The sequence below is a fragment of the Spermophilus citellus genome, assembly GCF_964194105.1.
Source record: "Spermophilus citellus genome assembly, chromosome: 4".
Lineage (NCBI taxonomy): Eukaryota > Metazoa > Chordata > Mammalia > Rodentia > Sciuridae > Spermophilus > Spermophilus citellus.
The window spans coordinates 139,018,506-139,041,928 of NC_138185.1; the positions used below are offsets into that span (position 1 = coordinate 139,018,506).

Sequence of the window (23,423 nt, forward strand, 5' to 3'; positions counted from 1 at the left end):
TGGGGGCCTTGACCTCCAAGGTCCGATTTCTCTTGTTCAAATCCTGGCCCTATTGAAAGAACGAACGAGGCTTGCCGTTGGAGAAAATGCCCGTTTATTGAGGAACAGCTCTGCATATTTATAGAGCCGGGGGGTGGTTTGACAGTTATGACAGTTTAATGGTTGAACGGTTTGACAGTTGGCCGGGGTGTTTTCTGATTGGTGGGTAAGGATCATATGAGCCAGCAGGGCTAGTCTGATTGATGGGTAAGGTCATGTGAGCCAGCAGGGCTAGTCTGATTGGTGGGTAAGGATCATGTGAGCAGCAGGGCTCACCATTGGATGGCTCTTCTTGGGGGATGAGGAAGTTTGTCTTTGGAGCTGAGGCGACTCCCAACATTTCCCCCTCTTTGTTATTAAATGAGAGTGGGCGTCGACTCATTGTGGATGCTTCCTGCTGTGATGGGGCAGCGTGGGAGAAAGAGAGGAGGGAAGTAAGGAGCCCCCACAGGAGGGCAGAGAAGACTGGTATCAATGAAGGTTCCTTGCCACCACAGACCCACGATGTTTTCAGTCCATTCAGCATAGGTCTCAACTGGAGGTATCATCAGTAGCCAGGAGTTGGTAATTCCTGAGGAGAAGCTGGTTAAAAGCTTGATTAGAAATTTTACCCACCTGAGTCTGAATGAACTTTATGATAGGGGGAAGGAACAGGCACAGGGAGTTTTTATAGCCCAAATCTAATGGGGTCTCTGGGTCTGCAAGCTGCCTTGTTGGCACAAGGGAGGTTAAGTGTTCAACCTTGAGTGGGGGGTTGAGTGTTCAGCCTTGAGCGGGGGCTTGGGCGTTTGGGCTTGAAGCAAACAGGTGATAAAGAACCAGACAGAGTAGGGCTGGGGATGTAGCTCAAGCAGTAGCGCCCTCGCCTGGCATGCGTGCGGCCCGGGTTCGATCCTCAGCACCACATACAAACAAAGATGTTGTGTCCCCCGATAACTAAAAAAAAAAAAAAAAAAAAGAATCAGACAGAAGGTTTGAGAAGCTAGGTCATTCCGCAGCTTACTTTGTTTGGCATGCCCTGAAGATCAGCCTGTCCTTCACCTAACACCCTCAATTCCACTCTTCATTCCTAGTCCAATCTAGCTCCCTCTCTATTAAGGCTGCTCTTCAAACTTTCTCCTACCTGGGTGTACCAGCTTGCTTCTCTCTTGAAGGCGGCCAAGGGAGGACCGTGGCCCATTGTTACCATATTTCCCTTTGAGAGCAGTCAGATATCTCCAGGTTTTATGTGAAACACCTCAAATTTAAATACTGATACTTGAAATTTTTATGAAACTGGGAGGGTAAACAAAATACACATGTTCCTCCTTAGGCCCAGAAGGCAATTGGTAAAGTGCTCTCTTATGATCACACTTATTCAGGGGTCACCATACTCTGGACACCTAAGTGGTTTGTCAGAAGGACAACACACAACGGTCCCACTACTGGCCAGATTCAAGCAAGTGGGGGGGGGGTCTGGCTGGAGGGGGCCCTTAGGGTCACTTGCCTTGAATCTTCAGACATAGTAAGAAGAGAGGACCCAAGAGGGGCCAGAAATGAGGGGGAGCATTGACAAGAGTACTTAATGACAGGTGACGATTGTTGGCTCTTCTGATGAAGGTGTAGGAGTGCCGGGCTTAAGCCTGGAAATATGAATCCATGGGGTAAGCTGGTTACTAGGTAGTTTGAGTTTGGCCACCAAGGGAGTGCACATAATCACCTGAGCAGGACCCTCCCATTTTGCTTTTAGAGGGGGCTTTTTCCCTGGTGGGCAATAGTAAACAAGTTGACCAGGTGTTAAGGAGGTAGGGTTTTGAAAGAGACTGGTGTCAGGAAGGAGCCAGTTTTGATAGTGCCAGAGTTCAGAGCGTAGATGGAAGAGGAAATATGTCATAAGGACATGACGGCCATCTGGGGTTTGGGGATCTAGGTTACTGCTGAAGGGCTTTCGTAAGCTGATTCAGAAATTCCGATGGGGTCTCTTGTAATTTTTGGAAATTGACGGCCTTATGTGCCGTTTTTTTGAGCCCAGCAATAATATATGCGGAGAATTGGTACCTACTCTGTATGCCAGCTTGTGTATAATCCTAGTCGGGAGTTTCTTGGGCAGCAAGTGGCCCTGGAGGGTGATTGGGATTAATTCAGTGAGTTTCATCCACATGGGCTCTGGCAAGTTCCAAGACTCTGGTATGTTCCTCAAGAAGTAGAGTATTAGCCAATAACATATAAGTGAGGCTATGAGCCTGGAGGACCCACTGAATCTCTCTTATGTAAGTGGTGGGATCTGTGGTGAATGAGCCCAACCTTTGCTCGAGTTGCATGGGGTCATTCATAAGAGAATGGGACATGTACCCGGATAATGCCCTCAGGTCCAGCAACCTCTCTTAAGGGATTCATGGTTTGTGGGACTAGGGAGCGGGACTAAAGGTGTTGGCTGAGTCAGGGGGAGCACCTGAGGGGCTGGACGGATCCGATGGGGGAGGTCGGTAGGGAGGGGGTTCATCTGCCGGATAGGTGGGGGTGAGAATGAAGAAGAGAAAAAGCCTCAACATCTCCTTCCACTTTTTTGAGTGCTTGCAGAAGTTAAACAGATCTCTGAGAACTGCAGGATCTAGGGATCCTCCTGGGGGCCATTGACTTTGATTGTCTAATTGATAGTAAGGCCAATCTTGTGTGCAGAATTTAATAAGGGGGAGTCTGCAGGGAGGGAAGAAGAGGCCACCATAGGTCAGGAGAGGGACAAGGGTGGTTGAGAGAGAGAGAGAGAGAGAGAGAGAGGAGTGCCTGTTCTTCCACCCCTCAGGATCTCCTGCTCATGAACCGGGTTCCAGAGAGTCCACCGTGAAGGTCGTAGTGGGGTGCATTCTCTCCTCCAGATTGGGCGTCAGAGGTTTGCCGGACTATCACGGTCAAAACCCCTGCATATAGCCCATCTGAAGTTGCATACCTGATAGGGGAACTCACCTACTGAAGAGCTAGAGTTGTGTGAGTAGCAGCAGCACTCGAAAGAGTGGACGAGGACGGCAAGCCTTGAGAGAGGGGGCCCTTGAGCAGCGAGGCATTTCCCCTCCTGGGTTTCAGCACCAATGAAAGAACAAACAAGGCTCGCTGTCAGAGAAAATGCCTGTTTATTGAGGAACAGCTCTGCATATTTATAGAGCTGTGGGTGGTTGGACAGTTATGACAGTTTAATGGTTGAACGGTTTGACAGTGGGTTGCCGCAGTCTGGCTGGGCACAATTCAGGAGCCACTTGTCAAAAGAAACGAACTTTATTTTTAGAACACACACACCGCACCACACAGCTCTTCAGGAATCCCCTCAGAGCCCAATGGCCACCACTGGCTTCCCACAAGCCTCTCAACCTCCCCCACCCCTCCTGCTCTTGAGGCCAATTGGCTGGGTCGCGTGGACGGAGCAAAAAAAGTCCCCCAATGAGCAGCTCCGTGGTCTGAAAGGGCAAGGAAATAGCCCAATGAGCATCACCACAGAGGAGCCAATCAGTTGGCAGCTAGAAGTTTGCTGGGGCCGCTGTGAGCCAATCATCAGCTGGCAGCTGGAAGTTTGCTGGCAGCTGGAAGTTTGCTGGGGCCCCTGCAGCTGTGGCTCTCAACAGTGGGTAAGGATCATATGAGCCAGCAGGGCTAGTCTGATTGGTGGGTAAGGATCATGTGAGCCAGCAGAGCTCACCTTTGGACAGCAGGATCATGTGAGCCAGCAGGGCTCACCATTGGATGGCTCTTCTTGGGAGATGAGGAAGTTAGCCTTTGGAGCCAGGGCGACTCCTAACACCTGTCACGACCAGCTTTGTGACTTTAGGCAGGTGAGGTTACTGCCACACACTCTAGTTGTCTCTCTGTAAAATGGAGGGATAATAATTGTGTCAGAAGTTTCTGTTGCATGGACTCACATACTTCGCCTCCAATCTGATTTTGGCTGAGTCTGCAGTGGACTTATCTGCTGGCTCCATCCACTCACTCCCCTGGAAGTAGTCAAGTCCTAGCTTCTGTTTTCCTCCCTGGGATCGTTCTCTACCTCCTGTGCTGTGGAGAGTGGGGCATGGGAACCAGTGAATAAGTACCCCTGCTTTCTGCCCTTATGCTAGATAATTATGGGAGACATCTGTCCCATCCTCATGAGACCAAGCAGAATTGAGTCCCTGTTGCTCACCATGGTAATTAAATAACACATCTTGATATTGACTTTTCCTCCTTTCTTGTCTTGCTTCCTCTAGCCTCATTCATGCCTTCAGAGATCACCTTCCAAATATACCTGCACAAAGCCCTTTCTGGAGCTCTGTTTTCAGGTGCAATCCAAGTGACACAATAATACAGCTCACTTTAAAAAAAAAAGTGATCAGGAAATTTATTTGGAATGTTACTCAGAAAGTTATATTATCTGATGTCATCATCATTTATTCCAACAATAATTTAAAAAAGAAACACAAAGATGATAATTTGGGGGCAGTATGTAATGCCAAAGGTCTATTTGAATTCCCGAAGAAAGAAACTCTAAACCTGAGTATTTCTTTAGACAATTCTTAGTTTGAAAAGGACATTAAAAGAATGTTCAACTTTTCCAAAAACCTATAAGTCATATTTGAATATGAATGCACATTTACTTTGGAAATGATATATAAGTATAGCAGAGTATACATAGGGTAGGGGCAGACAGACATGCAAACCCAAACTGACCTATCCTTAGAAAAGGAACTACAGTTTATCACCTGTTGCACCAAATTAACATCTGGAGTTCAAGCACAAGTCTGATTGTACTAGAGAAAAGAGCCACTGCCCTGTCCTTGATCATGCTGGGTTCTTGACAGATCTGCACCTGGGGTGAGGAGGCTCAGTGTACACACAGTTGCTGCCTGACAGATCTGATGCTTAGGGAAGAAAGATTATTTTAGATTGAGTTTTAGTATAGGGGAAGGGTTAATGCTTTCATATTGAAGTCTACTATTGTACTAACATACAGCATAAATAACACTATAACAAAGTGATTACTTTTCCCCAAATAGTGGTAAAAATTTAGCAGGTTTATGTCACAACTAGTGTACTATATTAGAGTCCTATAGTCAAAAGAAAAATGAATCATGGTAAATAGCAGGGGAATATGAATAAAACAGGAATTGAAATAAGTACTAATGCCCAGGGCAACATCAAAAGCCTCTTTGTGTGAGGTTTTTAAAATATTGAAATGATCTTAGATTTTCCATATGTGAGGTTTCAGAAGCTAAACTCTCTCTCCTTCTCTTAGCCTCAGGTTCCAACCAGTGTTTTACGATTTCCTGTGTGAAAGGGATAAGTTGGTTCATCAGTAGAATAAAGGCCTGAAACTGTTATCTCTAGCACTGTTTTATTGAAATCTCCACAGATATTCATGTTCTGGGAATTTGGGAGCCTCTTATTGCCAAATTTAAATGAATAAATGATAAATGAATCAATAAATGAGAGGAAACAGCCCCTGGGGCAATGGTGAGATCTCCCTCACATATGAGCTAATGAAAGGTTTGCTGAAAGTAGAGTTATTGCTGGTTCTTACTGATTTCCTCAGAAGGACTCCTGCAAAAGTTAAAGGCATAAAATGCAAGGTTTTTGATCCATCTTCTCCTGCAAACACCCAAACCTTGCTCTCATTCACTAAAGGAAGGGTAAATTCTGAACCTGGAAGGCAAGTTCAATACTGAGAAACGTGGTTCCAGACATGTGTGTTAGATGTGAAGAATAATTATTTTTTTTAGCTGCATTGATCAGAATTTAGTGATTAAATACTTCTCCTTCCTACTCAGTTTCTATATGCTTATTCATTACAGTCCATACATAAAATGTAATATACACACAAATAAGGTGCTAGAATGAACATGGAATATATATTCTAATGCAAGAGATGAGAAAACACCTGTAGGATAAAGCTTTTAAAATATTAACTGCATTCTTCCTTGGAAAACTGGGAATGGAACCACCGTTTGACCCAGCTATCCCACTCTGTGGTCTATACCCAAAGGACTTAAAAACAGCATACTACAGGGACACAGTCACATCAATGTTTATAGCAGCATAATTCACAGTAGCTAAATCGTGGAACCAATCTAGATGCCCTTGAGTAGATGAATGGATAAAGAAAATGTGGCATATGTATACAATGGATTATTATTCAGCATTAAAAGAGAATAAAATCATGGCATTTGCAGGTAAATGGATGAAGCTGGAGAATATAATGCTAAGTGAAATTAGTCAACCCCCCAAACCAATGCCAAATGGTTTCTCTGATTTAAGGATGCTGATCCATAATATACTCTGTGTGTGTGTGTGTGGGGGGGTGGAGGGATTAAATGAATTTTAGAAAGGGCAAAGGGGAAAAGGGGAGGGTGGGGAAGGGAGAAGCACAGGGGTAGGAAAGATGGTGGAATGCCATGGACATCATTACCCTAAGTACATGTAAGAAGACACGAAGGATGTGACTCTACTTTTGTGTATGACCAGAGAGTTAAAAAATTGTGCTCTATATGTGTAATATGAATTGTAATGCATTCTGCTGTCATAGATATCAAATCAGAATTTTTAAAAAAGTTAACTGCATTCTCTGTATATCTAATTTACTATATCTTTTGCCTTTCGCCTTGCCCTTCCCATTTACATGCATGGCTTCATGGAGGTGGACGAGGCATTCATTGCCTCAAAGAAAAGCAAATTGCCTTTGAGTTTCTTCTTAGTTTTAGTTAGTTTGTTTGTTTGTTGTTTTGTATCAAAGCCCAGGTTTTGAAAACAGAGGGGACTCTTGGGTTTAGCTAAGAGTGATTTTTGGTAATGATTGTCAAGAATTGGAGGATGCTGCTTGCATCTATTGGCTAAAAGCCAGGGATGCTACTAAACACCTTTTAATGTTCAAAACAGCCCATTACAAAAAAAAGTAATATCTGGTCTAAAATAATAAGTAATGTTAAGATAATCAGTAATGTTAAGGTTGGGATAACCAGAGATTTGAGGTGGTTTGAAGAGAACGGGGCCATCTCTACCGATAGAAAAAGCTTCCCTGGGGTTAAGTAATAGAGGGGAGAGGCCAGAGGAAAGTGATGAGAATGCAGAAATTTGCACTTTCTGGTTAAATGGGCCCAAAGACTGCTTCCCAGGCAAAGTCCCAGGGATGCAGCAACACAAAAAATTGTGCAATTACAAAGGGAATCTGCATATATCCTGCTCTCCAGGTCATGAATCCCTAGTATATGGGGTTTTGTAATGAGTCCACATAGGCAGAGCCTCATAGATGTTTCATGAGTGTCATTTTTTTTTTAAAAGATGAAGCTTCAGACCTATAAGTGCCAGTGGACAAGAAAGCTGAATCTCTTAGTGACAAACTTCTTGGATCACTGAGCAATGACATTGGAGACATTTGCCCTTTCCACCATCATCTCCCATAATACCATGGTATAAAAGTGAAAAGGAAGGAAATCTTGACTGTCTGAGGTTATTTCTATCATCCCAGGGTCTCAAAATGAAAATTAAAATAAAATGAAAATTTTAAATTCTATGTTTTCACACTTAGTTTGTGGACTGAAGCAAATGGTTTATATTCAAACCTTGAAGAGGGAGTTGAAATTTCAACTCTGAAATTTAATGATGTTATAGACTATTGTTATTCTATATTAACATAATGCTTATGAAGACTTTAATAGTTTGTTTTGACTTTCTCTTACTAAGAGTCTCATTCCCTATACATTTTCTTCATTGGTAGATTTTATGGAGGAAATTTGGTGTAGACAGTATTATATAACACTACCCTAAGGTCTATATAGACTTATTTCCTCCACACACATCCTACCTATCTATAATTACTACCTAGTAATTCATTCAAATTATTCATCCACCAAATGACTTAGTCTATGGATGAGGTTATAGCTTTCATAATCTGATCATTTCACCTCTGAACGTGCCTGCATTGCTTAACACATTAGCTTCTCAGGGGACAACTTATGTCTGAATTATAGCAATTAGAGAGCTTCTCCTTCTATATATGAATGAGGAAGCATTTAACCAGAATTCTGCTGGCCATTTTTTTTGAAGAGAGAGAGAGAGAGAGAGAGAGAGAGAGAGAGAGAGAGAGAGAGAGAGAGAGAGAGAATTTTTTTTAATATTTACTTTTTTAGTTCTCGGCGGACACAACATCTTTGTTTGTATGTGGTGCTGAGGATCGAACCCGGGCCGTACCGCTTGAGCCACATCCCCCAGCCCCGCCATTTTGTTTTAAGATTGTAAAACAAAATGCTCAGCAGAACTTTTACTAATGTCTTGAGGTTGTAGCTGAAGTCCCCAGACTGAGGACAAGAGGAGCTAAAGTTCTCATATTCTTATGATTAATTAAGAAGCAGCAGAATGAGCGTTGCTGCCCCAATCCTCTCCCTGTCCCCACACATACCCAGGCTATATGTAGAGTGAAGACAGAAGAAATTTAAACAGCATTATCTAGGTCATGAGACATCTGCTCAGTGAAAAATGCAAGGCTGGCCTTCTTTTCCTCAATTGGAAATCTGATTAGGGGGTGTACTTGCTGATGTGCTCGTCATCAATTTTGAGATGTGGGAAAGGAATTGGAGATAAATCCAAGACAGAAGGCCTTTTACACACCCACCTTGTGACATGATGAGGATGGGTGGTTTTCTCAAATGTCAAGTATAAACCACAGAAACTTGGCCTGAGGGGAGGTTACTGGCCAATCTAGAAGGAAGCTGTGGGACAATGGTGAGGGGGTTGAAAGTAGTCGGACAAGTGCCATAATTGACATCTGACAGGTATACAAAGAGGGCCACAAGTCAGTCCTCCACAGATTGCCCCACAGTACTCAAATGAGAGGACCATGGCTGTGCCTGTCAAGGAGAAGATATCTCCCCTCCCCAGTCTTCCTTCATGGAGGCAATAGGGAGACCCAGAAGAGGGTACAGTGAGATACAGATGGAGTTGATGTTCATCATCCTGTGGTGAGTTCCTCAGCTTTCATGCTTGAGGTAGAGGAGGGAAGAATATGAGACTAGAATTGTATAGTTTTAAACTGGACTGGACTTTTAATATCTGAAAATGACTGCAGAGTGAGAGGATCTGCCTGGGTTACAGTAAAGTAACAAGAAAGGAAGCTTCTATTGATTAATTACTCTTTCTGAGATCAGACTGCAGTGAGTCATGATGACCGTGAGAGGAACCAGCATTGAAAAGGTGGTGACAAAAAGGACAGCAGAGTAGAGACATGGTGACATGTTCTTAATGATGTTTCTGGGCTGCTTAATCATATGCCCCTACCTCTGAACTTCCAGTTACATAAGGTAATAAATTTCATCTTGTGTGCACTAATTTGAGCTAGCATTTTATAATTTTTCTGCTGAAAGTACTCTCAAATATCTATACTAACTAATTATTTGCAAAGAACATATTTGAAAGCTGCTCCTGTTCAGGGATATAATCTCAATAAAATAACCTTCTCAGATTAATCCATTGTTTTCCTACCTGAGATCTATCTCTTTTTGCTTTATCTGTTTTATATTAAGTTAATGAAGAATAGTCACAAGGAAATCATTTATGGTTCTTTTATTAAATTTTTTTTTGTAGTTGAGATGGACAGCATGCCTTTATTTTATTTGTTTATTATTATTATTTTTTATGTGGTTATAAGGATTAGCCCCAGTGCCTCACACATGCTAGGCAAGTGCATTGCCACTGAGCTACTGGCCAAGCTCTCATTTATGGTTCTTGATAAAGGAAGGCTGATTGATTATACATATCTAATTTTTCCTTCCTAAAATCCTTCCAAAACTCCAGCTAAGGGGTCAAAAAATAAGTCACAAATCCATAAGGACGTAAGGAATAGGAGAGAAGCATATTGGGCCCAGTTTACCCCACAAAAGTAATAAGACATTCCCAAGAACTTTTTTTCCTTTATAAGGGTCTGAATATTTTCTGGTATTAGGGATATTATGGATAATTTTTTTCTGTGGGTTTGTCCAGGAATCTGCTTTTTATGCTAGAGGTTTGTTTTTGTTTTGTTTTGTTTCTGACAATTGGTAATGCTTGGCTAAGGTTTTAGCTTTGGAACTGGATATAAGGTGGGGGAGGTTGAGGGGCAGTTAGGGCTTTGTTAGATCTGCTGTCTTGGTCCACACTTCTGGGTCAGCTACCATTTCTCCCTCCAGATTTACCAGCCTCTGCCCCTCCTAGTCTTTACCCCATATTCTACTATTTTTCAAGGAGACTGGAAGTGCCTTTTCTGAGGAATCAGGCTAGACTAAGAAAAAAGACTTGAAAGTGCTAACAGGAGACGTTTCCCCAATACAGCCCAACCAGATCAGCCTACTGTAAAGCTACGAATCAACATGTCTTTTCCAACCCAATTAAAAATGAGTAGACAGCCAAGGAATCTCATTTGTCTGAGGAAAGTGTCTCGCATAAAAAAACTGATGCTACAACAGGAGCACAGGAAAAAAGATACCCAGGGGACAAACAGAATACACAGGGAGAAAACTTTTTTAAAAACCAGTGTCCTTGGGCTGGGGATGTGGCTCAAGCGGTAGCGTGCTCGCCTGGCATGCGTGCAGCGCTGGGTTGGATCCTCAGCACCACATACAAAGATGTTTTCCGCCGAAAACTGAAAAAAAAATATATATATAAATTCTCTCTCTCTTAAAAAAAAAAGATATTGCATACCTTAAAGGGTATATTCTAAGGCCTTGGGATTTACTTCATAGCATAAAAACAAAACAAAACAGGGGTTGTGGTTGTGGCTCAGTGGCAGAGCACTTGCCTAGCACACGTGAGGTCCTGGGTTCAATCCTCAACACCATATAAAAATAAATAAATAAAATAAAGATATTGTGTCCAACCACAACTAAAAAGTAAGTAAATATTTAAATAATACAAAACAAAACAAAAAAACTCAATGGAATTTGAATCAAGGAAATATCCCAGAGAGTATTGTAAAAAGATAAAGGGAGAGAGAAAAAAAGGACAATAGATAAGTAATTTAGAGAGGAATCTAGGTAGAAAGAAGAAGAGACAAATGGAAAGAAGGAAACAATCAATGAATAATTAGGAAATTGTCTCATTTTCATATTGAATAGGACCATTGAATATCAACAAAATGGGTGAAAATAGGACATATCATCATGATTTTTTAAAAAAATATTTATTCTTTAGTTGTAGTTGGACACAATACCTTTATTTTATTTATTTATTTTTATGTGCTGCTGAGGATCGAACCCAGGGCCTTGTACATGTTAGGTGAGTGCTCGACCGCTGAGCCACAATCCCAGCCCCTCATCATGAAATTTTAAAAGATCTGTGACCAAGAGAAAATTAAATAAATTTTCAGAGAGAAGAAATAGGTCATGTACTAAGGATGAGGAATCAGAATGGCCTTGAACCTAACAACAACACTAGCAGCTATAACATAATAGAATGGTGCCTTCATTGTTCTGAAGGAAAATTATTCCCAATCTAGAATTCTATATCCAGCCCAATTTCAAATGTGAAATAAAGATGTTTCCAAACATATAAGTCTCAAAAAACTCTCATGTACTCATTTCCTAAAAGCCAACAGAGAATATTCTCCTTTAAAAACAAAAGGAAGTCAGAGATTAGACACAGGGTATGTAACACAGAAAAGTGATAGAGAGAAGGGGGTGTCATGGAAAAAGGAGATTTTAGGATGACCGTTGTATAGCGTGTTCACAGCCACAGGTCAAGCTGAAGCAGTGTGATTTGAGACATAGCTTAGTCCATTTGGGCTGCTGTGACAGAATACCACCAACTAGATATATTATAAAGAACAGAAATTTATACCTCATTTCTGGAATATGAAAGTCCACGATCAAAGTGTTGGCAGGTCCTATTGTCTGGTAAAGGCCACTCTCTGACTCTAAGATGTGCCCTGTTTCTGCATTATCTGGAGGATGGGAATGCTGTGTCCTCATTTGTTGGGAAGTAGAAGAGCAAGTCCCATGAATTTGTGAAGCGTCTTTCATTCCATTCAGGAGGGGAAGAGCTCTCATGATTTCATCACCTCTTAAAGGACCAACATTTTCCTACCCTCACATTAGCTATTAAGTTTCAACTCTTGAATTTTGGAGGGTCCACATTTAAACCGTTTTTAGAGATATACATCTGGCGAAAGTTATCATTTTTTCTGCCAATATATTGATTTTATAATCTGAAAGCTACTAGATGTTGTGCTTCAAGAAATGAAGGTGAAAGCATGAAAGAAGAAGATGCAAAGTCCAGGAAACAGTAAGCCAACTCAGGATATAAGCCAAGGGAACTTCAAGGATAAGAGTGGGAGGAGAGCCTGAGGGTGTAGTCCAGTGGTAGAGCATGTACTAAACATGTATGAGGCCCTGGCTTCAATCTCCAGAACCAAGAACACACACAAAAAAATGACAACAATAAACACAGGAGGAAATTTCAGAACGATGTGCTGCTGGCAGACAGAGAGAACAACCAGTCCAGAGAGGAGGAGATAGAATTCTCCAGGAGGGATGTCTCCAAGAAAACAGTAACTCATAGGTTACTGTTGCCCAGAGGGGTGTTTGGGAGGTGTAGGAAGAATTGGCAATGCATATACGGAGAAATAAGCAAAGGAAACAATAAGGCAATATTAACTTCAGGAGAAGTGAAGGATGAGCAAGGAAATATAATCAGCAATAGGTTCTGATCCTTAGAGGTGAATGAAATTTATGAGAACATATTAACATAAACACCAGATGTTGGTTTAACCAAAAAATTACAATGATATTGAGAGGGTGGAGAAGTAGAAAAGATGTTTGTACAAGAGAGCAGTATCCTCATTTACCATGACAGGAGGCAATCAAATTATGTCCAAAATGGATAATTCAAAAGAGAGTAGAATATACATATTATTTAGAAATATGGAGATGTGTGAATGTCAGAAGAGACAGCTGAAATTATTGCAGATTCTATTCTCTGGAGCTCTCTGTTTTTTTGTTTGTTTGTTTTATTATGTTTTTTGGTTATATTTTAAAACCATATAAACATATTATTTTGATAAAAAATACAAGTTAACTTTCAAAAGCTTCTGTATTTTGCAATGCACAATCAGACTAAACAAATGAGAACAAGCCATGTGCATTGTTACAGGGAATTGAGGAACAAAGCGGTTTAGGCTGGAAGGCGAGAGTAACCAATGGCTTTTGCAGAGATGCTTATATCATGTTCATTTACTCAGGTAATTCCTTTGGTTTTTCTGTATAGACTAGGTAATTATGAGCTAATCTAAATTTTATTCTTCCCTCCCATATCCTCTGGATAATCAAGAAGAAACATTTCTTCTTTTGTGTGTTTATTACAGTGCTCTTGAGACAGCACTATTTTGTTGGAGTAAGTTTAAGTTATAATGCTAGTTTGGAGCTGGGGTTGTGGCTCAGTGGCAGAGCACTTGCCTAGCAAGTATGAGGCACTGTTTCAATTCTCAGCACCACATAAAAATCAATAAATAAAATAAAGTTTCATTGACAACTAAAAAATAATGCTAGTTTGTTTCAGAAATTAATTTAGAACCCACATAGTATCTTGGATAAATATATACAAAATTTACTAAGTCAAATTTACCTGGAATTTGTATATCTGTTAATAATTTATACTCTTGACTGTTTAAAATCTAAAGTGAGTGCAATATCAGTACCTTTGTACCAACCACTTCAAGTCATTAGAATATTATTTAGGAGTTCTAATTAATTTTAACATATAACACTCTGTCTTAAAGTTTTCTCCCTTGGTAGCATTTGGCTTCTTATTTATATATGATGTTTCACTGGAGGATATTAAAGCACAGCCCACAAACTTTCTGTAGGAAATGATATGATCTGTTTTGCAGATGGGGAAACTAGAGGCGCAGATGGCTGCATGATTAGCCCTGAGAGATGAAGCAAGTTAGAGACAGCTAAAAACAGTACAGAAGGCATTAAAGCCCAATTCTTCCGCTTATACCCTCCAAAGTACTGATGATCATCATCTATCGTTATCATGACTATTTTTTGAATGCCCACTTGGCACATATTATTAAACTGTACTGGGGACTAGATTAAAATCCTTAATGCCTGGCAGCTGTTTTTCTCAATGTTATTTTCTTTTTTTTTTTTTTTTTTTAAAGAGAGAGTGAGAGAGGAGAGAGAGAGAGAGAGAGAATTTTTTTTTAATATTTATTTTTTTTTAGTTCTCGGCGGACACAACATCTTTGTTGGTATGTGGTGCTGAGGATCGAACCCGGGCTGCACGCATGCCAGGCGAGCGCGCTACCGCTTGAGCCACATCCCCAGCCCTCAATGTTATTTTCCAAATTTTCTTCTGCCTCACCATTCCCCCCTGTTTTGTGGTAGAGGCATTAGTTTTACATTAAATGTTAAGAAACTTTTAAAGGAATGCCAGGCTTGAGATGGCTTTGCTGAGAGTACTCACAGGCATCATCTTGTGCCTCATCTCCTCCTTGCTGATTCTGGTGTGAGTTTACCTGTAGTTAGTTTCAGAGTCATTGCCATCAGATCACTCTTACCCATTGCCCAAGCTCTGGAGGGGTGCTTGGTAATCTTGATAATATACTGACAAGATTTGTTCACTCACAACAGTCAATGTTATTACATTTAATACTTACTATTACAGTGGAGCATGAAGTGTTCAGGACATAGTCCTTGCTCTCTAGACAGTTTTAGGGAGGAAAAAAAAAAACCCCACGAGAGAGTGTAGTAAATGTTCATCTACAGGCAAAAATTGCAGAAGGAAAGTGAAAATTATATTTTCTGGAGTGCATGACTTTTTAAATAGATGATCACAAGTTTTTTTTTTAATTCAGAAAATTCCTTTCTTCACAAAATGAACAGTTACCTTATACAGTAAGAGCACTTATAATTTAGAGATCTTAGTCTAGTCATATACCACTACTGGAATTTAGTAAGAATTTGAGGCTGAAGAGATTAAGTTTTTTTTTTTTTAAGATCATGGAGGGGAACCAAGGATTTTCAAAAACATGTTTATTCTGTAAGCAAGACATAGAGAGTGGAAACCAATGCTTTCAAACTTCTTTCATGATGAAGTTAAATAATTCAGAAGATAGTAGGTTGAGAAGATAAATATTTCCCTATAACTTTTCATTCTGTCTTTGCTAGTCACTGGAGGCCAGTAGGAGGATCACAGAGTCTTGGAGCTGAAACCGCCTTAGAACCTTTCTCTACTCTCTCTTCGTACTCAAAGAAGAAGTCGAGACTGAGAGAGATTGAGATTGGCCCCAGCCCAGGCTGTTCTTAGCAGAGACAGATTGGGCATCCAGGAATGCATAATTTAAAAATATTTTTTGTATGAATTAGAGGAATATAAAATAAAAATTTTAATTAAATTGTAATATTAATTCTGTTTTAACTATTATGATAAAATGAAGGGGAAATAAAGTGCCCTTCATGAAATAAGGATTTAGGATGATAAGATATGGAAATATTTTAAGGTAGAAAGCTAATAGTCATCAAAAGGATGACTAGTTCCTAATTTAATAAACACACTGTATGTCCAAATAGTAGAAAGATGACTTTGAATTTCAACTAAGAAAGAAGATCTGTAAAAAATAATAATTCCAGGATGGGGCAGCTTGAAGCACTATGGTTGTTTACTTATTTCTTTAATCTCTGAGATGTTAACTCTGAGAAAAAGCATTTCTGTACATTGCTGCTTAAAACCCTTACTGTTTGGTTTGAATACATTTCTAACCTGCCATGTTAATTGTTTTTAACTTCCTTTACTTTGTGCTAAAGTAAATACAAAGGTTTACATAATAATAAAGATTTACTATAACTTATATGATAAAATTGTATTTAGTATATAGATCAAGAGATTCAAAACAGTAAACAAAACTCCTCTGGGATCTGAGAGACCAAGCTCAATACAGAAAGTTATGCTTTGGGTTGAAAAATGAGCTTGTCAGCAGGCAGAAGCATGAAGCATGACACCGAATGCAGGGATGGTGTTCAGAAACCATGGGTTTCAGCCAGGATTGATTATTGCTGTGAAATTACTAAACTCTTCAGCCCTTCTTCACAAGCCGTGTCTCATCTGCTCTGCTGGCATGGAGAAGAGTCAGGAGTAGAGCATTGTAATCCCAGCCGGCATCCAGCCACGGAAACAACAGCTAGCTTTGGAAAGCTTCTGCAATTCTTTAATTCTTTTTTTTTTTTTTAATTTTTTTTTAAATTATTTTATTGTTGGTTGTTCATAACATTACATAGTTCTTAACATACCATATTTCACAGATTGATTCAAGTGGGTTATGAACTCCCATTTTTACCCCGTATACAGATTGCTGTGTCACATCAGTTACATTTCCATTGATTTACAAATTGCCTTTCTAGTGACTGATGTATTCTGCTGTCTATCCCATTCTCCACTGTCCCCTCACCCCTCCCCTCCCCTCCCCTCCCCTACTCTCTCTCCATCCCCTCTACTATAAATCGTTTCTTCCACTTATATAATTTTCCTCCTACTCCTCCTTTCCTCTTATATGTAATTGTGAATTGCAGGAGCTGGAGGGAGTGTGGAAGTGCTGGGGGTGGGGGTGGGGGCTGAAACTGGCCAAATTATATTGTTACATTGCATGCATGTATGACTATGTAACAATAAATCCATCATTATGTTCAACTACAATGCACACACACACAAAAGAATTCCAGGAGGAACCAAACTTTGGAGCTAGCAATATAATGATAAAGTTAAGTGTTCTTTTATGGAGGGAACTGCCTTAGAAAAGAAGATATTCCTCCCTTTTTGGTGAGAATGACTTGTTTGATAGAGCTGATCTCTTGAGAGCAGAACTGAGTTCATGACTGCCCCAAACCCAAATAGCAAGGGACATGTTCATTTTTTTTTTGTTTACTTTATGTTTAAGAGCAAGCTTCTATAACTCTTGTGGAACTGAAGGTGATAACTTCACTGTTCTGTATGTGCATGCTGATTTTACACATCTCTACCATCTCCTGGATAGTCCCTTTCCTCCCACTGAAATTCATATCCCTTGAAGTAATTAAACAAGGTCACATGACAATGTATGAGCTAACTCCTTGTTTCAGTCAGCTTTTCCCCTCCTGTGACCAAAAGACCAATAAGAACAATCCCCGGTACCAACCTCCCTAAAAAAAAAAAAAAAAAAAAAAAGAAAAAGAAAAATTCAGAGGAGAAAAAGTTTATTTTGGGACTCACAGTTTCAGAGGTCTCAGTCCATAGATGGTTGACGTTCTTGCTCTGAGCCTGAGGTGAGGCAGAACATCATGGTGAAAGGATGTGGCAGAGAAAAGCAGCTCAGGACAGGGCAATAAGGAAGCAGAGAGAGCTTTATGCACCAGGGATACAATATATATCCCATCTCCTCCATCTATGCCCTACCTGCCTATAGTTACCACCCAGTTAATCCAACTCAATGGATTAAGCCATTGATTAGGCTAGACCTCATAATTAATTTAATCATTTTGCCTCTGAACATTCGTGCATTATCTCACATATGAGCTTTTGGGGGATACAATATATTCAAACTGTAACACCCTTTTCACTTTAAAAAGATTCAGAGTATAGGCATGTTTTCAAGTCAACAGGATTGAGGCAAGCTTTATAATTTTTTTCCTTGATTTTTAAAAAAATGATGGTATCCATTGACCAGCACCTAATTCGGTATAGGAATTCATAATAGACAGGAAAAACGAGGAGAAAATTTCAGAATCAAGGAAGCCGAAAAGGAGAAAATGTTTCTGTTTTCTAGCTTACATTTACAAAGGAAGACCAAATGTCACCGTTCAGAGGGTCCCTGTTGCACAACTCCATGACAGCAATTTGGTGCCTCCAGGAGCAGTGGCCTCATTACTATTTATCTTCTGAAACACAAACTATAAGCCAGTGGTTTTCACAGTAAGTTCATGGTTCCGCCATACCAGAATCACCAAGATACTTGTTAAAATGTAAGTTTCTGGACTGGGCCTCTACCTATTGAATAAGGAATAGGGACTATAACTAATAATGCCTCAAATGATTCTTATGATTCTTAGAACCACATGAAGTGATTTATTTCAGATTTTAAGTGCAAAAAGAAGGTACTATATGAAAAAGATATGAAACACTTACTAAATATAAAGTGCATTTTACCTTGAATAAAAATAAGATTACTTGTTCCAGAATGTGCTTTTTGTTCTTTAAAGCTTTATTTACTTCCCTGTTCATGACCCTTACTTATGTAATAGCACTGTGGCCAAGCTAGATTAAAAGGTGCTGAACGGAACGGAGATAGTATAAAAGGGATAAATGAACTTCTTTTCTCATCTGCCAATTTTATGTAAATATTTGTAAGAAGTTTCAGGTTCTCAAAGTTACTTTATATTTACATATTTATAACATGTACAGAGATTTTTTAAAAATCTGTTTTTTTTTAGATCTAATTTTCACTTCTATTTAGATGGTTATTTAAATATGCACCTAAGCACAATTTGAACATACAATGTATTTCAATTCAATGGCATCTTGAATCACATCTAAAACCCAGGGAGGGTATTGGGAAAAGCCACTGCAGTTTTTTTTTTCTTTTAACAGAAGACAATCAGCACCATCTAGTGGATACAATTAGCCTCTTTCCTGAAATCAAGGCCCAAGAGGAGGTTCAGAGAACAGACTGAAACCTGGTTTGGAATCCCAATGCCAGTTTCTGGGTTATCTTGGAAAAAGTAACCTTTTAATCCCCTGCATTTCAAGCATAAATTTGAATAATAATTGTGCAAACTCATGGTATATTATGAAATGAAGTGAAATGATGCATCCAAGGTATGTCCTAAACAATAAATGTAACATTTAATAATGCTAAGCATAGACTCTTAAAAAAGTGGGAACTGTCCAGTGGCATACACTTATTAACTGCCCTTCAAAAGAAATGACTATTTATTTATTTATTTTTGGTGGAACCCTTTTTTATTTTATTTTTTTTTATTGGTTGTTCACAACATTACAAAGCTCTTGACATATCATATTTCATACATTAGACTGAAGTGGGTTATGAACCCCCAATTTTACCCCAAATGCAGATTGCAGAATCACGTCGGTTACACATCCACAATTTTACATAATGCCCTATTAGTAATTGTTGTATTCTGCTACCTTCCTATCCCCTACTATCCCCCCTCCCCTCCCCTCCCATCTTCTCTCTCTACCCCATCCAGTTGGTGGAATCTATGATATGAGGCTTAATGAGATTCTTCTATTTGTTATATTTGGTAAGCACTTATGGTGAGAAAAGGGAAAGGGGGGCAATGAGACTGGTAGTTGGAGGCCAGATGGAATACAGTGTGGGCTCTTCCTCTTTGATTCAAATCTGACTCTTCTCAGAAGGAGGATGTCAAGAGTAGGGAGAGATTGAAAACAAAACAAAAGCTAACTCAAAACCAACACTACCATATGTCATCAACCTGGGGTAAGACCAGGGAAATTTTAGCTGAAAATATCTTGACTCTAGAAGAAATTTTTATGAATTACTTTGAAAGGCATAACACTTTATAGACTATGTTTGCAGAAATGCAGAAAAATATGGTGCTTTTTGACTTATATCTGAATGTTAAATTGTTTTGAAGGAGACACCCATAATAGCTGACACAGAAATATTTCCAGAAACAAATACACAGTCACTACAGTTTATTAGTTTGCTCTCAAGGCACACAGTTTGCAAAATGGAAGCAGTAGGAGGCAAATAAAGTGAGAAAAACACAGAGACAGAAAACAATTCAAAATGAGATGAGTTTTATATAAAATGTAACTAGTGGGGACTTAACTTGGGAAGGCTACAAAGAGCGAAGAGAAACCAAGTTTCCATTGATCCTGACTTTTATATTAAAGTGAACATAACTTTAATATTCACTAATAATTAGTAACATCATGTGTACTAATTATAACTCTGCTTTTTTCTTAGTTTTCTCATCCACCACTCCCATTGCTAAGAAACATCAAATCTATTGTTTTCTTAATGGGCACCATTAGTCACCAAAAATAAAAACTGGAAAGAATGGCCCTCTTTCATGGAAAATATACATTGTGCCGGCACGTGGAGATTACCAGTCTATAGCTACGGATTCAGACTGTATCTGGTAGACCAGAAGCACTGGCATCACCTGAAAGCCTGTTAAGAATCCTGGGTCCCACCTGACACTGAATCAGCATTTCTAACAAGATCCCCACATGATATGTCTGCATATTAAAATTTGAGAAGTTCTACAAGTTTCAGGTTCATTTGATCTCAGGTGCGGCCCTGAGATCAGTATTTTTTTTTTTTAAATTTTGGTACCAGGGATTGAACCCAGGGATGCTTAACCACTGAGCCACATTTTCCCATCCCTTTTTAAAATATTTTGTTTAGATACAGAGTCTCACTGAGTTGCTTAGGGGCTTGCTAATTTGCTGAGGCTGGCTTTGAACCTTCAATCCTCCTGCCTTAGCCTTCTGAGCCACTAGGATTACAGGCATTTGCTACCATGCCTGGCCAAGGATCAGTATTTTATGAAAAATCTCCAGGCAATTCTGATGTGCAGCAGAGTGAAGAACTGAAAAACTGGTATAACCTCATTTTTCAAATGAGGAAACTGTGGCCCATAAAAGCTTATGAATTTACCTGCAAGTTCCCAGCTATTTAGTATCAGAATCCAAATAATGGTACCTCTCCTCCTTAAAAATAAAATAAAGCATTTCCTGTAATTTGGATAAATGTACCCCAAAGGGTGCCAGTTTATGGTACTGTTGGGAGATGGTGGAACCTTTAGAAAGTGGGGCCTTGAGGACAGAAGTTAGATCATTGGGGGACATGCCCTTCAAGGAGATATTGGGTCCCTTCCTTCTCTTTCTTTGCTTCTAAGCTGCCATGAAGTGGACAACCTTCCTCTGCCATGTGCCCTTACTATGAAGTACTGTGCCATCACAGGCCCAAAGCAACAGAACCAAATTATCATGGACTAAAATCTCTGAAATCATGAGACAAAATAAAACTTTTCTTCCTTATAAGTTGATTACCTCAGGTATTTTGTTACAGTAATGGAAAGCTAATAAATAGGATCGAGGGTACAGAAGGTAAAAAAAAAAAAAAAAAAAAAAAACCCACTACAGTTAGATTACTGCAAAAATCTTTATGAGAGATGAAGGCACTATGGACCAGAATGGAAACCTTGAAGGTTATGAGCATTGCTTGGATTCTGGATATATGTTGAATGTAGAAAGACTTTATAACAAATTATGAGAGGACAAGGAATTGAGGATGACTCCAAAGTTCTTGTTCTGAACCTGGCAGGATGGAATTATTGTTTACTAAGATGGGGGCTGGAGTGGGGAAGTAGTTTAATTTTTTACTTTTTAAGTTTGAGATGGTTCTTACACACCCAAGCAGAAATGTTAAATACACAGTTAGATAAAGGAATCTAGAAGTCAGGGGAGAAGTCTAGACTGGAGATAAAAATACAGATTCATCAGCATGTGGATGGCATTTACACCAGAAACCAGCACTGTCCTAGATTATAGCTGTGTTCTTCCGGCAATTCGCTTAACCTATGCCTATTTGCTCCACTGAGAAAGACCGAAAAAAATATACATTCTACCTACCTAAAATAATGAGGACAAAGGGGCCATGAATGTGAGAATGGTTTGTAAACTGTAAAGCACTGTCCAGACTGGAGAGTGGAATGCAGCAGAAATTTGATGGTACTAGGGATGAGAAAAATCAGTTTAGGGTCCAGGGAAAGTCTTAATGAACTTTAAATTAGAAAAATTGAAAATAAAAGGTGCAAATAGCAATTATTATCCTTTTTGGACTATGGCCCAATCTGTGCAAAACTAATATTTAAACAAACTTACACAGCACCCAAAATTTACCAAGAGCTTCAGGTTCATGACCTCTTTCAGCTGTACAAGACTTAAAAGGCAGGAATAATTATCGCCCTCATTTTATGGTGGAGGAAACCAAGATCAGAAAGGGTAGCTAGCTGGAAAGAAATCATTAACAGGGACCCAAAGCCCGACAAACAACGGAATTATCCCTTCTGAGACCAGCCTAAATACGAACAAACTATTCCCCAAACACAACGTCGGCTGCAAAGACAGAAGACAGCAGAGCCCCCACAGCTTCTCACCGTTGCGGGTTATAGCAGTCTTCCTCGCTGCCCAGAACCCCTACGTCCCATTTCTGGATGGTATGCTCCTTTTCTCTTATCGCGAGACTAGGAGCGTCCTGCTTCTGGTTGCCAGGGGAACAGCGTTTCCAGAGGCAGAAGGGCTTTGAACCGGTCGCATCTTCACCCCCAGAGGCTGCGTTGGCGGGAAAGACTCCTCCCCTTTGGGGAGAAGTGTGATACTGAGTGTGAGCGGCGCATTTTTGAGCGAGTCGGTTCCCTAACGGCTGGCGGTTAGCTCTGACTTCCCGCCAAGAAGGTGAGGGACAGCACAGGCCACTGGCGGAACTCGGTCGCCGTTACCAGCAAATGAGTGGGCGGCGCCGATTCGTGTCAGGCTGAATGACAAAAGACTGGCTGTTAGGGACAGCAGGCAGGGCCAATGAGAAGGCGGGAGGATTGTGGGGCGGGCTCCGTCCCAGGGCGGGCCACCACCGGAGGGGCCAGGTCGGGCGAGGTGGGGACCAGCGGGCGTAAGCCTCTGGGACTGATGTTGCGCTGGGAGCTGGGAGTGTTTTGTCAGGATTTCTTGGACCTGGCAGTGATGTCCCGAGCGTTAGGACTCCCACGCCATCTAAGCCAATAAAGAGCTAGAACTAATCCGTGGTTTAAACTAGATGCAAAGGATGCAAATAGACATTTCATAGAAGAAAAAATAAATGAAAATAAAATGAAGGCCAGTAAAATTTGACTAGAGACTCAACTTTTCTCAGAATTGAAGGAATGTAAATCAAACTAACAGACGCCTTTGGATACCTCTCAGATTGGCGAAGATAAAAAGGGTTTGATGAAAACCAGACTGGCACCAAGCAAATGTGGAGAAGCTTATTCATCTTATCACAATACTCTGTTGGTGGTAGTGTAATTTGGTACATTTTCTTTTTTTGAGCACAATTTGGCATACTATCAAAATTGAAACACAAGTGGCCTTTGGTGTAGCAATTGTAATTTATCTTGTGAATGAGCATAATTAAAGACTGGTACAAGGATAGTAACTTAAAATTGAGGTCTCATTTACTTATGGTAGAATTCACCTTTTTAATGCATAGTTCTAGGAATTTTGACACATACAGTTATGTAATTACCACCCCCCATATCCAGATATAGAACAATTTTATCATCCCTTCCCAAATCTTCTAGATCTCTCCTAGTACTCTTTGTAGTTAATCCCTTCTCCAGTCTCATTTAACCTATTAACAGTTT

The 23,423-nt window shown here is 40.1% G+C and overlaps 2 protein-coding genes across 2 annotated transcripts in view; one reads left to right on the forward strand and one right to left on the reverse strand.

The window, feature by feature from the left end:
* Positions 1 to 87: 87 nt before the first annotated feature.
* Positions 88 to 23,053, reverse strand: LOC308648211 (uncharacterized protein; the record flags this gene model as incomplete). The annotated part of the gene is made up of 5 exons (XM_081292878.1): positions 88 to 235; positions 316 to 610; positions 14,660 to 14,703; positions 22,182 to 22,499; positions 22,977 to 23,053. 4 exons carry the CDS (start codon positions 23,051 to 23,053, stop codon positions 396 to 398), a joined length of 654 nt encoding a protein of 217 aa, XP_081149004.1. The 3' UTR covers positions 88 to 235; positions 316 to 395.
* Positions 22,342 to 23,423, forward strand: part of FSIP1 (fibrous sheath interacting protein 1) — a 233,583-nt gene continuing 232,501 nt past the window's right edge. Inside the window, exon 1 of the mRNA XM_081290126.1 lies at positions 22,342 to 22,479. The gene's annotated coding sequence lies outside the window, so the exon portion shown is untranslated. The remainder of the gene's footprint in view (positions 22,480 to 23,423) is intronic.